The 14,353-nt window shown below is 48.9% G+C and overlaps 1 protein-coding gene across 4 annotated transcripts in view; it reads right to left on the bottom strand.

Annotated features, from left to right (window-relative positions):
* TRIP4 (thyroid hormone receptor interactor 4) overlaps positions 1–10,879 on the bottom strand; it is a 36,477-nt gene extending 25,598 nt beyond the window's left edge. For 2 of the 4 annotated variants that reach the window (XR_003253903.1, XR_003253902.1), the window contains exons 1-9: positions 10,764–10,879; positions 9,579–9,745; positions 9,229–9,365; positions 5,711–5,944; positions 4,425–4,503; positions 2,454–2,583; positions 1,717–1,932; positions 1,098–1,224; positions 144–331 (exon numbers count right to left, since the gene is read on the bottom strand). Coding sequence is in view for 2 of the 4 variants with exons in the window: in XM_026068231.1 (XP_025924016.1) it covers positions 144–331; positions 1,098–1,224; positions 1,717–1,932; positions 2,454–2,583; positions 4,425–4,503; positions 5,711–5,944; positions 9,229–9,365; positions 9,579–9,745; positions 10,764–10,849 (1,364 nt within the window). In the remaining 2 variants the exon portion in view is untranslated. The remainder of the gene's footprint in view (positions 1–143; positions 332–1,097; positions 1,225–1,716; positions 1,933–2,453; positions 2,584–4,424; positions 4,504–5,710; positions 5,945–9,228; positions 9,366–9,578; positions 9,746–10,763) is intronic. The other 2 variants (XM_026068231.1, XM_026068233.1) reach the window with 2 other exon arrangements.
* Between the last annotated feature and the right edge of the window lie 3,474 nt (positions 10,880–14,353).

Raw genomic sequence — 14,353 nt, forward strand, 5'->3', positions numbered from 1 at the left:
GCAAAAACTTGGAGCTATCTGTAGGTATCAGTCACTGTACAATGCCATCGAGTCCACAGAGGTCCTCTGAGGAACACAACTTCCCATCTCACCTCTGAAACAAGAGCTGGTCAGGGTAAACCACAGTTCAGTCACTCCTTTACCTTTTGATTCCTCTTACGAGCAAGGAAGCCCAAGGCTGGTGCATGCTGAGGCACCAACCATCATCTGAGATTTCCTGTAACTCTCGATCCTGAATCCGCAACCTGCTCCTCTCTGAGCCAGACTCATTTCCGGTGTCCGTAGAATGGATGGCTTTCCTGTGCGGGAGCGAACCAGTTTGGTCCACCCACTTCAGTGTGGTCAAAACAAAGAGGAAAAAGGTTAGTCTTTCTCTCAAGTAACAATGTATACCAAGTGCAAATCCTATTTGAAGTCTTCCTTCACTTAAGGACTAAGGTAYTGCTCTTATTGAGATCACTCTACTCTTTCTTCCTTGCGAGCAGAATGCTGTGTTTACATCCCATACTTTGGCAGGAGTAAAAGCAAGGTAGTGAATCCACTCTGTGCAGCTCTCCCCTTATACGCACCAAAGCTCAGCTACTGATTTAAAGAATAAAACTATATACTGGGCTCCCAAAGCATTCGTGGGAAGATACAATGTTCAAAGCATATTCACAGCTGTCAACACTCAAAACACAGCACTTGCACTGGTAATCATTCAACCTCCAAAATGCTTAGCCTGCGCCAAGTACACCATGGTTAAAATGGAATCAGAGGACAGAACTTATGCCAAGTGGAAATGAGAAATCTGGCAGAAAAGGCTTCATAAATAGAGCTGAAAAAGTGACACAACCTTAGGCTGACTCAGAAATTTTTCCAGGTTTCTGAAAAGGAGGCAGGAGACTGAAACCCAAATAGGCCAAACCTCCAAAGAGCAAGGAACAGAGCAGGGTTTTGGCAAACTTTCTCTGTCTCCAGCTCAGACAGCTAATGAAGATCTCCATGACACAGGGGAGGAAAGAGGTACTACAAACATGCTAGAAGTCACAATTCTTAAGCCCAGCTCCTCCCGAGTTAGTCATTATTCTGGGATAAATCACTCAACCCGTACTGACCAAAGGCGCAGGCTGAAGAAGACGGGGGTTCACTAAAACGCCAGAACTCATAGTCGTCTTGGCTTCTGGGCTCTCAACTGGCTTGCCCAGCGTGCCACAATTAATGGCTTCAATGGTTTCATCCAGTCTGCAAGCACAAACAAGACTCATGAAAATTCCCTGCTTTCCTCTGGTAATGTCTACCTGCTCCATTCTCAAACACTTCCAACCCAAAGCACTTTTTTTTTTACCACCTCCCCTAACTAGATGATTTCTTTGCTCAGTCCGATTTCTAATTTGAACAGTCACTCTTATCTACTACAGAACCTCAGCCTGGTTTGAATTTGATATGAATTGGTTCTGTTGATATAGTCCTTCTGCAACATCTCGTTCCAGGGCAGCTTTAACAGACACGTCAGCTAATGCAACTCCCTACAAGTCTCACATAGCTGGGCTTAGGAGGGGATCTCAGCAGAGTTGTGCTGAAAGAGATATGCTGCAACCCACAAAGACCCTCAAGGAAGAAAAGCTTGCTCAGCTTTCCTTACATTTGCTGTTCCAGAGGCAGCCAGGCCACCATCAGCAACGATTTTCACCTCCCTGCTCTTGGGCGTGCCTTTGCGCTGCCAACATCACTCACTTGCTGTGGTATTCAGCCATGCTGTTGTCCTCCTCCAGGATCTGCCTGCCAGCAAAGTCTATGGTGATTTTTTTGGCAAGCCGAGAGGCATGGCGCAGTTCCCGCAGTTCCTGCTCTCTCTTCTGGAGGGCCTCCCTTTCTTGCTTGGAAAGCCACTGGTTGGAGTCCGTAGCAAAGTAATCCGATTCATCGTCAATGACCTGGGTTCGACGCACACTGGCCAGAAAGAACCACAATGGTAGATGACGAGCACAGAGGGACAGTCACGCTGCTCTGCCTGGCCCAGCCCTGCCTCCCTATCTCTTTCCTRTGCTCTCCAGAGAGCTAGGTTGTCAGGGACACAAGCAAGGACATCCAAATGGAACCCATTTGAGAGCCATGCAGCAGCCTGACACAGATCCCAATTGCTCCCACCTTTAATAAGGAGCGCATCCTATGCRGACCATGGGTCCCAGCTTCAGGGATTTTGCTCCCCTTCCACCATGAAAGGGCCTTTCCCCAGTTTAGGACTGGAAAACACAACTACAGGCTGCAGGAACCATGGTCAACACACCTCCCTCTCACCACCATGTCTTGGTTCTTGTTCCAGTGAATGTGAAGGCCAAACTCCAACGTGAATGTGTCTGTACCTACAACAGCCCAGGTTTCACAAGGAACTCTATAACATTTCAGTTAAAGGCAGCTTTGCCTCCCAGATAATTTATTTAATTTCATGGTAGTCTCAACTAGTACCTTACCTTGTTCTGTCAAATTCCAACAACTTGTCTTTGTGTTTCACAGCCATCTCCAGGCCTGCTTTGAGTCTGGCTTCTTGTCGAGGCAGTAAGTCCTTGCTTATAGCTTCCAAATTCCCTGAACTTTCAGCGCCTGAGATACAAAACAAATCACAGCTCAATCTTATGAGACAGGCCAACTGTTTAAACCCCAATCTGATGGGCCTGGCTGCAGAAACAGCCCCCAAAACAAATATCATTAAAGGARCTAGAAGAGGTATCTTGCACCAAGATCAGTATCCTTTTTAAACCAGTCCAAGCCTTGATTTCCCCTCTAGCCCCTTTCACAGATTCCTTCCCCTAAAGATGAATAGGTGACCACAGTGGCCATGACTAGGAAGTATTTAGAGAGAAGGCACTGCTCTTTGATTCTCCTTTGCCTTTCCCTAGCAATTTGGTCAGTCCAGTCTGCCCATCCTCAACCACAGGCCTTAAGTCTCCTCCCAAAAGCCAAATTATTTCCTGACTGTTGTTACCACCAAAAACAGACACTGAAGATGTCAAGGAGGGCACTCTTGGTCACACGAGATCACTGACAACCGCCACTGATGCACAGAGCAAGTCCCATATCTGCTGCTGTATGAGCTTCTCACAAATGAAATCCTCCCCCAATATCCCTTAGCAGGTTTTTGAGACCAGCCATAGGGAGAGACGGAGAAATCTATTCCCAACAACAATCTCCAATTTCTTATCATGACGGCAAGGGGCAGGAAAAACAAAACAAACACAAAAAAAAGGAAAAAATTGTCTGCATCACAGCCCACAGTGGAACAAACCAATGTATTTCACAGAAGACATCACACAGCCTAATGCCTGGGATTAAATTCAGGGAAGGAAAAAAGCCTGTATTCCTCTGTTGTTACTGATCCACTTTTTTCCACTCCTGAGACAAGCAGCTAGACATATTTCAGCTTTCACCTATATAGATAAAGCAGAAAGCAAGACACAGCAGAAGCAAAGACCAGTAACTGGGTAAGAAAATGGGATCCTGAAGTACATCAGGATCTCTGCAGAGAGATTATACACAGATTGACTCTGTGATCAGCTATTATGCTCAAGGATTTACAATACCTCCTGCATCTCAGCAGCTCTAGAGAAGTTGACGCTGAGACCTAGAGTAAATACTCCCCTGGTTCTTCAGCAAAGTCTATTTTTCAACCAAGAACACGGCGACCTTGGATATATTTCAACTCAACTCAGACAAACATCCCCATAATGCACAGGTCTTCACTGGGAGACTGGGTATTATTTCCTTTTGTTTTCCTTGGCTCTGTTCCTATTTTTAGCTCCCAAGACAAGTGTTAGACGAGAAGAATCATTAGAAAAATTAACCAACACCTCTGTAGACCCAGCAAATCAGATAGCAGCACTTCATCTTCCATAGCACATATTCCACATGGGACTTATCCTAATTTTCAAGGACTGCAGTGGTCCAGTTCATATGATTGATTCAGGAATGCCTAACAAGCAGCCTTGGGGCTTCTGGGTACACAAATTATACGTTGTCATTTGACACTTGCAGTTATCACCTCCACTGAATTCCAGAAATGCTGCCGAGTGCTTACTGAGAGGATATGATGAGGCAGCTTCCTAGCTATCCTTTTAATATCCGTCACAGACACCATGCAGAAACAGGAGCAAGTGGGTCAGGTAAGGTTTGAAGCACAGAGAGTTCACAGACTGTCTTGGGAATTTACATCTCAGAGAAACATTGAGGTATCAGCTTCTTAGAAGGAATTTCCTTTAGACTTTGCGAACAATTCTTTACAATTCAAATGAACACATCTAAACAACTTACAGACAAGAACATATACAGTCTCAATCTTACACAACATCAGGGCAAGTCCAATGTGTAGCACAGTGAGGTAGAACAGGGCTCCTGCTGCTGCATAACCAATGGGTTCATTATATTAATGGCATACAATTGCTACTAACCTGCCATGAGCTTCTTCAGCAACTTCTGGCTCTTGTTTGAGTCCCGCTGAAGAATGTCCTGCTCTTCTTTAGTGCATACCTAAGGAAAAAAATGAAGATTAGAAAGGACATCACATGGTTGACCAGCTCTGGAGCCTTAGACAACAGCTCAAGGCAAGCTGGTAAAGACAGTCAAGATAGTCCACACCTTGTTTCCTTCTCTGTTATTTACATAGGGGGAATCCTGAAAGCTTGTTCTATATTTATATTTCTAAAAACAAGCCATGTACAGCTTGGTCTTTCTTGGTTCTGTGGGTGAACACACTGTTAGGTGATCTCAAACGATGAGAAATGCACTCAGAATTCCCCTGAGTGGATAAGCAGTGTTTAACAGAGAGGTCCTTCCTCTTGGTTAGTCACTTGTAGTTAAATAGGTCTTTAAAAACAGTTACCAATCTGATTTAAAATATTTTCTCCACCCAAACATTTGATTTTTTCTCTCCTGAAGTTAACTTTACTGAACCTATAATCACTGTCTTGTCCAGAGGACAAATATAACTTGAATTTTTAATTTTAAAAGAAAATCAATTTAGAGTTAAAAACTATAATAATAAAAGCAACTAAATTCAGCATCCTTCACTTGGAACATGATTCTCGAAGAGCTCGTTAACAGCTAACAAACATCTGGAAAAAGGAAATCTTTGCTGAAGGTTTCAAAGCCATAGACCCTATGACTGTGCATGCAGGCTGCGAGTACTTGTAATATATTGCATGATACCTATCCTTGCCTTCTTCCTCCAAAAAGTGCCCTTTCAACCAAATACAGGACATACCAGATATTCGAAATAACGCACATAGCACGAGCGCTGTAGGAAACAAGTCAGCACATGGGCCCTGGCAGAGCTTCCTCCTCTGTACAAGCCAAGCAGGGCTGTGCCCTGGACAGGGCTGAAGCTTCGCACACATTTTGGGCACCAGTGCAGTACACAGGACAACCACAGGACACTGCCATATATCGGGCAAGCTCCAAAGTGACGTAAATTATGTGGGAAACCTCTCCTCTCTCTCTGATGTAGTCCATCACAAGAGAAGCACACAGTAACTCAAAGCCACATCAATTCTCCTTCCCCCAGAGAGAGGTGGTACAGGCTCCTTCCTGCACAGCTTTAGAGCTTGGAGCAGTTCACCACAGGAGCTTTGATAAAAGAGGAGAAGCCAAGAGGCTAATTCAGCCCCGAGCCATTTCAAACCCCTCGGCACAACATGCTGCATTTAAACATGGCAAACGAAACCACCTCATTACTAACCAGCGTCCCACAGAACAGGCAGGGTCCGGAGCCCTCCTGCTCGCAGACGATGCGCCCGCAAACCAAGCAGTTGTTGATGAGCCTGTGCTTCTGACCCAGACACTCACAGGTGTGACGCCCAGGGATGAGGACGGCCAGCTTGTCTTGTCCTTCCTTGGTATACAGGTTGACGTATTTGGCCTTCTTCTTAGAGGAATTACTACTGCTGTTGACTCCACTGCCGGTCTCCTGTGCCTGAGAAGCAAAGAAAACGAGCTGCATTCACACTGCAACCCAGCAGCAAAGAGAAAGCGCCCACCCTTGAACAGACTGGAGAGACTCAGACATTCATCCTTCTGCCTGACTGAAATGAAACTTGGACCAGACCCCAGATTCAAATCAAGACAACRGAAAGACAAGCTTAGGACTGCCAGGAAAGATCTAAGCAATCTAAACAAAACAAGGACAAAAGGATGTTGCAGATCCATTTGATACGTTCGCTGCCTCTGTAAGCTGAAACTGCTTGGGTCTAGGTAGTAGCAGTGCTGTCAGTCCCCAGGACCTGTATTATCGACTGATATTTAACAGCTTCAAATAGCAGCCCAACTACTCCCAGACTTACTCTCAAAGGCTACTCAAGGACTGCATATCTAAGGTTTGGCTTAAGCTGAGGCAGAGAAACCCTGATCAGGAATGAAGCAAGATATTTTGGATGATGGCTGGATTAACCGTCTAACAGCAGAATTGCCCATTTTCTCCCTGAGGGAGGGACCTTGCATCTTGATCAAAGAAACAAAGGGTTCCCTCTCACCACGACATCTCCAGCAGGTATCAGTTGAGACATGAATCACGGGGAGGAATTAATTACAAATAACAACACAGAACACAGAAATCGCTCCATAGGGACAGACCAAAGCCATCTTGAGCCTGATACCATTTCTCTGGCAATGCTCAAAAACTGGTGTTTTGAAAGTAAGCACAACACACTCCAGGCACAAATCCACCTCATAACACTAGAGGAGACAGTTTTCAGCCATGAACTGCACACTAGCCACGACCAAGAAAAGCTACGACTTATTACCCTTAGCTGTTTCAGCAAGCATCACTCCAGTACAAATGTACTCTCCACCTCCTACTTGTCATATCAGTGACACACTTGAAAACCCTCTTGCAGCTCAAGGACAGCTTCTTTGCCTCTCCTCTGCAGAGACTCTCTCTCATATAGGAAAGAAGAGGATTTCTAAGAATCTCTTTCCCAGAAAACCTACTTTGATTCACTACAGAAAAACAACTCACTTTTTCTAGTTGCTGCATGCTAAAGAATCACTCCAGCTCCCTGACCCGCAGCCCAGCTAGCACCACTTCTAGCTCCCAGGGTCCTCCCACGTTGCTTTACCCAGTGATGGTGCTGTACAGTGGCTTTAGGACACCTCTTGCGTTGTCTGTTGTCTTCACCAGCTTGGCTCATGCTCTGTTCTCAACAGCACCAGGCTACTGGTTTAGCAACCAGTAGGCACAGCCTTTCCAGTTCCCCCAGCTCTGCCCAACTGGCTTTATTGCCACAACCCATTCCAAACACCACGGTTAGGAAAGTACAAAAATGGATAAAGTGACCTCGATTAGCAAATGTCGGCAGAGATTCTTCAGTGGTTTTATTAGGTTAAAAGACAACTCCAATGAAACAGCACATCACTGTTCATTTTAACCCCTCAGTCTCAAGAATGTGTTCTTTTACCTTTCAAACGATTGCCTTTGCAAACATTTTAAGCACTTCCAGCTTCTCTAGTACAAAATCCTCAATTTAAAACTGTAACTCTAATTTCCACAATTTATCCAGTATCCAGTTATTCAGTGACTGCATGTCAGGGTTGCACCTGGATAAACTGGAATTTAATTTCAGGATGTGCAGTATGGTTGATGTTTATAGCATGAAGGACTCCACTGCAAATCTAACATAAATCAGGCACACTGTACCCTCACACACTTATTTTTGCAGAGCACGCTCCTACACTTCAGATAGCAATTATCTGCTATTCTTGATACAAAATGGGACCACTGTTCTGCAGCTGGATCAGTATGGAAGCAAGGAGCTTGGGTTCTCAGCAAGCTAGCTGTAAAGCTCAGGGTCAAAACCCAACACACGAGAAACAAAATCCAGAAATTCAGTCCAGGTAATTACAACAACGTTTAACAGCAAATATCCTCATACCTGATGTGCTTACTGATGTGCTCGGTTCTACTGAACTGAAAGCAAGACTACTAAAGAAAAGGCATTAGTCAACTATAAAAGAAAAGCATAAAGAAAGGCAACTCACGTTTGCTGCATGGCACCGTGCTGCTTGGAAACAGCTGGATTTCCTGTTTTTTAGCGTTTTTATTCTCATATTTTGCAGTTTCTTTCACTGGAGTTCAAAGTATTTCTGAGTACTTCAAAAAATTTTGTTTACAGGGTTCAACATCTAAATTTCAACACTAAGGATTCAGAAGTGGAGCTGAGCAGGGGAGGGAAACAGCCAAACCAGACTGCCAAACCAAAGCTGAAGCCCAGTGAAAACGCACTAGCTACAGCTCTTCAGATTCCTCTATGTAGCACTCAAGGCCTTTTCTCTGAAACAGCAGGAGCCTGGCAGCCTGCAATATTTCAATTGCCAATTAAAGCTTTATTCAGCATGACTGGAAGGTTTTGAATAGAGCAGATAGGAACATTTCACCCACACGCTGGCTTCGTTAATTCCACAACCTTCTCAACTCTGATTTAAAGAAATACCTGCTATTACTAATTACAGCATCTATTTTCACTGTCCACTCTCTCATTCAAGCTTCTTTAGAGGGAGTAAAATCCGCTTTAACATATTCACTGCTTGATGATCGATATTTTACTCTCCATTACAGACACAAACATATACAACTTTTCTCCCCATTCCCAGGTAGGTTGTTTACCCCACAGTAGTGAAAGACTCCTGTACACACACAATGTGAGCACTGTCTGCCCAAATTTGCTGTCAGCTTTGAACAGCATTGATATATGGAAACAGCCGCCCCTCTCATTGCAACTGGGCTACTGTACAACCTGTTGGCAATGCCCTTACATCGTACAACTCATCCATCCCAACAGCTGCCGAAGTATTTGCTCAGGTTATAGCTCACGGCTGCCACGCTAAACGCTGTCTAATAGCGAAGAAAGGTCTCTTGCCAGCAAAGCACATGTATCTCACAGAAGCAGCGCTGTAGATGAGATGCTAAAAAACATAAGTAGGACTAGGTTTGCCTGGAAAGGTAAATATTTCTTAGATGCAATGAGGTAGCTGGAAAACACAAACGTGCTTTCAGGCACACGATTGCTTTCATCAGGACTCCAATAACAAAGGATTCATATCTCTGAAAGCTTATTTCTGTTTTCAATCGCTTCTTTTGTTAGAGTGCTTGATATTAGCTCTCTTTCCAACCCAGGTTCATAATCCGTCCTGAAGATCCACTGACCCACAAAGTCACTCAACACTCCAGCAGCCTCTCTGCCCTCACACGCCAGATACACTCACCTTGGCCAGGTCAAGGGGGGTTTTTACTTCCTCTACTTGTACACTTGGCTCAGCAAATGCAGGTGTCTCCTGTTTGTTCCTTCCTTTGCGTTTACCCTTTTTCGCCTGGTCTCCGGCCCGAGGCACTTCTGAAGTCTCTAGAAGAGCACGTAACCACAAAGACAGACTTGGTAACTACCAGCAAGAGAAAGATGTCCCTGAACTCTTGCATCCAGCTGGCAAATGAAAACTGGCTTTAAACTTGAATGACATACAAAAATAGGACTATCCACAGGTACCTCAGGGCCCTATAATTGTCTATAAACAGAACAGTTGAGACAAGCTTATTTGACACTTGAATTCCTTCTCACCTTCCTTTTTCCGATATGCTGGTAAAGGCTCAGAAGGCTGCTGAGAGGATTTCCGCCACCTGGCCAGCAGTTCTTCTACAAACCGACTCTTCTTCCCATCGGTCCCCTGAACGAGGTCAATGACATACTCCCGGATCTCATCCTCGTTTGTTATTGATAAGATGTACCTGCAGGAGGACAGCCCGGGGGGAAAATGGGTAACAGGGCTTTTGCTCTCAGGAAACCAACAGTCTAATCACACACACGTGCAACTAGTCACGTGCACTCTTCCCCTTCAGACTGCTGAAGAGACCGTGGCAAGAGATGGATTTTCTAAGAGAAATTCAGGGACAGATACCCTTTGAGAAATCTCTTGTTACTGTTTCACTGGAAAAAATGGAAGATAAACCATCTTTCTTAGCCTGTTCCTAGGCACAGCAACATTCCCGCTGTCAATTCTGCCGCATACTAAAAACCCCACACTGAGACTCATGCTTCCCCCGCATAATTTAAAAATCTAACTGTAAACCTAAGCCCATGGGAAGTTCCTGCTTTAAAGGCACAGAAAGAGCCGGGTGCCTTTCTTCGCCTATCTATAGGCGTGCGACACCCCTCCCTGCGATCTCCCACCCCGCAAATCCAAAGCGCTTCGCGCAGGCCCCCCTCCTGGTCCCCTCACGGGGAGCCAGCGGGAGGGACAAGGCGAGGCGCGCAGATGCCGCGGGCCGTCCCCAGGTCCCCAACGCACGGAGGGAGACGGACACCGGGAGCCCCCGTCTTGCGAGCGGCAGCCCCGACGGCAGCTCCGAACCCCGCTCCGAACCCAGCGTTTCCCATTTACGTTGGCCGGGGCACCCTAATAGGGAGGGGGGCACCGGACCCGGGGGGGTCCACGGAGACCTGAAGGGGGGCCGAAAAGGCCCGAGGGGGCCCAGAAAAGACCCAAAGGGGGGGCTCCCGAGGAAACCCGAGGGGGGGGCCTGAAGAGGGGCCCCCGAAGAGGCCCAGGGGGGCCACCGCGGTCGCCACAGCGGGCAGGGGAAAGAGGAACCCGCTGGGCCCCGGGGCGGGGTGTCCCGGCGCTGAGCGAGGCCTTCCGTGGCTCCCGCAAGGCCCCGCCGCGCAGGCCCCTCCAGGGCGGCCGGGCAGCCCCGTGCCGCGGGGGAGCCTCCCCACGCCTCCCCGCAGCCCCCCGGCCCCGCTCACCGCACGACCTCCTCGCCCACGTCCAGCCCGAAGTCGCCGCGCAGGTGCTGGACGCACCAGTCCAGCAGCGCGCTGGGCGCCGCCATGTTGCGCGCGGGGGAGGGGAAAGGGCGGCGCACCGGCGCGTCACGGCGGCAGCCCGCGCCCCGCGGAAACGCGGCCGCGGCGCGCCGGTTCCGCCGGGGCACGGGGCGCAGCCGCTCGGTTTTCTGAGCGAGTGACTGACTGAACGGACGGGCCCGGTTCCCCCCAAGTTAATCCTCTTACAGTTTGGGGGGTGTTTTCCGTAGGTTCGGAGATAGGCTGCTCCGCAGTGCTCCACGCCGTTTCATTTCCCCCGTCCGGGGGGGAACCCTCACGGCTGGGCCCTACAGGGAAACCAAAGAAATGCAGATAACCTGGCCCGAGCCGCTGAGAAAATGGGAAGGGGAAGAGGAGAGCGGAGCTGGGGGCTTGGGAGCCTTCAGCTTGCCTTGCTTGCACGCAAAGGCTCCCGGCAGCGGGGCCAGACTCCGCAGGGAACCTGGCCCGGCTGGGGAGGCAGCCACAGGCACCTGCTGAATGGCAGCTTCCAGCTCTGGCTTCTAGGTAAGGAGCAGAAAAGGCCAGTTTTAGTCTTTTTTGTTCCTTCCTCAGCAATTTCTCTGGCCTCCAGCGGGATCCGGCCTGCCGTGGCTGAGCGTCTTCCCCAGGCCGGGCCGGGAAGGACGAGGCAGGGCAGAGGGCTGGGTGCAGGGCAGGTGCCCTCAGCTGCCTTCTGCCCCCAGTAGCACGGCGCTGACACCTGGGCGCTCCCTCCTGCCCGGCTGAAGGGAAGGGGAGAGGGGGGAGACGATTCTCCCCGCTCTGCCTGCACCCAGCGCTGTCGCCGGGCCGTGCACGGCCTGGCACAGCAAGGAAAGGTGACCTCTGTGCGAGAGATCCCAAACGACTTCCCCTGCCCCCAAACTCGGGATCCTTCCCTTCCCGGCTCCCCCCCCTCCGGGCGAGAGCAGCGGCAGAAGTCAGGACCGTGCTTGGAGCCTGCATTTACGCAACGTAACAGGTTTTGATCGTCGTAAGACTCGGGGCTCGGGCAGCGGCGCGAGGGGAGACTTGAGGGGTAAAGCGAGGAGGACAACGTATTCGTCGTCAGCACTGCAGAAGTCAAGCAAAGGCCTGAGGTGCCTCTGCGTGGACAGCAAGCAGGGTGGGGGCCCGTTTCCCTGTGCCGCTGCCCACACCCGCATCTCTAGGTGCGCTCTGTGAACGCTGCACAGACCTGATCTTATCTCCAGCCTATTTAATAAGAAGCTTCTCTCGCTGCCATCCCTTTTTGCAAAACCAAGCCCGTAAACAGCTTCGCTGGGTCCCTGAACCTCTTGGCCGCCAGCCCACCTACCTGTGCGTGGGCGGTGACAAAGCTCTGCCAAACATCCAGCTCTGAAACGCCATCCCTCCGGTTTGTTCCTAGCAGAAATCTGTGGATCTAGTTCTCCTCTTATTCAAAAGGAGCAGAAAACTTCTCTGAACTATAGGGGGAAAAAATGGTGCAAGCTTGCATGAAAGAAAAACTGCAGCTCCCCGCTCTATGCAGGCTGCAGGGAAGAGAGAATTTTTCCCTCAGCAGCAATTCTGGCCCCTCGGAGGCATCTCTGTCTGTGCCACCTCCTCCGACGTGGGTGTGCTTGTGTCGAGCCATACAGGTCCGACCCGTCAGGGTTGTGCGGAGTAAGGAAGGAAGGCCAAAGATGGGCCTGTGCCTTCCTAGGGACTGTGCCTGTGACACAAGCAATGATGGTTAATGTATTTATCAGATATATAGGTTGCTATTAGCACCTTTCAAAGGGCTCAGTGCTTTCAGCAACATAATAAATAGCAGACGGGCCTCTGCAGCTTGTGTCATATTCCACCTTTGAAACCGCAAATGAAAAGATACCCAAAACAGAGTAATAACATGATTCGTAGCTCACCGTTTTATGAGCAAAGCCTCTACTTAATTTAAGCCAGTTGAGTCTGGCTCCTGGCTTGCGCTGTATCGAGTGAGACAGAACAGCACCACAAGAGAGAAGGGAATGGAGAACTAAGTCACCATTTAAAAATAAAACACTAAAAGCCTGATTAACCAAACACACTCATTAAAGTGAACATTAAAAAGAATTTTAAGATAAAGAGAGCAATAACTGTTGGAAAAGGAGGGAATGCATTTGGGACCACTATCTGCTGACATACTGGACACACTGGGGAGAGACTGAGTTTTCTTAGAGGCAGGAAAGACTAGATCTACCCGGATATCCGAGAGAGTGAGGTTCATCGCCTTCACAAAGGCCAAAGCCTCCAGTCCCGGCAGTCACCCCGCTAACATATAGTGAAACCATCAGCTACCCATGCTGTTCACAGGATGTTTGCAAGAGAGACGCTGATTTGATTCATCACGAAGCAATCGTTCACTGAAGCTGAGGGTGCCAGGGCCTTCCCCCCTACAAGCTGCCTATAGCAAAGTCTTCATGTGGCGAAACCTGGCTTGCACATCAGAGGCAGCTCCAGGCATAGCCTCTAGGTGGGAGATAACAAGTGTGGCTGGGCTCCAGGGCAGCCTTGGTGTCCCGCCGGCTCATTGCCTTCCTCACCTGGGGACCTGCATTACCATAACGGCTTTGCGCAACCACATTAAAAACACGTGCCGTTGCGATGATGGTAATTCTGCATTCAGCAACAGCGTTGGCTGGTTGTCAGAAGCAGTCCCCGGCCCAGGTGCCTGGCTGTGCCCCGACACCACTTCCATTCCCCCTTAACGCTTGCACAGTCCTGCAGCGAGTTTGGTCAGGGAACAGATCGTGCTGGGAAAGACCGTGAAGAAATGTAATTTTTCAGCCAGAGCAGTTCTCCTACCCTGTTCACTGTGTGCCAGCCAAGCATATGGAAACCACTTGAACTCACACTTGGGCTGCAAAAGCGTCTGTGTAACTGCAGTCTTGGACCAGATGAGACACACTGGGGAGGTTTCCGTGCTTCTAGCCAGGGCGTCCCACTGACACGCTTTAAAAAGTGCTGTAGGCAGAACCCAAACTATTTGGAGCTAAGCCCTCACATATGCAAGTGCCTGGGAAGGGAACAAACTTCTCTGTCTCAGAAAGGCTTGTTGGTGTCAGAGGCACTAGCCTCAGCTGAGCACGAGCATCGCTGTTTGTTGCAGCGTGGCCCAATTCTTCCGCTTTCCCCCCAGGGAAGGGAGAGTGTGTTTCTCCTTTCCCCCCAGATTGCTGCAGTATTAATAAAGAAGAGTTCATCCAAATTTGCACTGTTTTTTTTAAAAAAAAAAAGGTGGACTAAAATTTGCATTTGCAAAAACCATGATCCCTGTCAGATACCTGCCACGGAGAGACAACGGCATCATTGCTCCGAGCCAAGCGCCGGCTGGGAAACAACTGAGAAAACTTGATTATGTCCTTAAACTCGGCGTTCGCCCCCGGGACAGAGCCGGGCGGCCGGAAGGGCGGAGAGGCAGCACACGGGGCAGCGCAGCGGAACGGTGCGAGCCGCAGGCTGCTTGGAAGGGCGGCAGCGAGGGGGAGCCCTTGCCCCGCGGAAAGCGCTCGCTTGCACCGCAC

This window comes from Apteryx rowi, unplaced genomic scaffold (assembly GCF_003343035.1).
Source record: "Apteryx rowi isolate R43461 unplaced genomic scaffold, aptRow1 scaffold_27, whole genome shotgun sequence".
Classification (NCBI taxonomy): domain Eukaryota; kingdom Metazoa; phylum Chordata; class Aves; order Apterygiformes; family Apterygidae; genus Apteryx; species Apteryx rowi.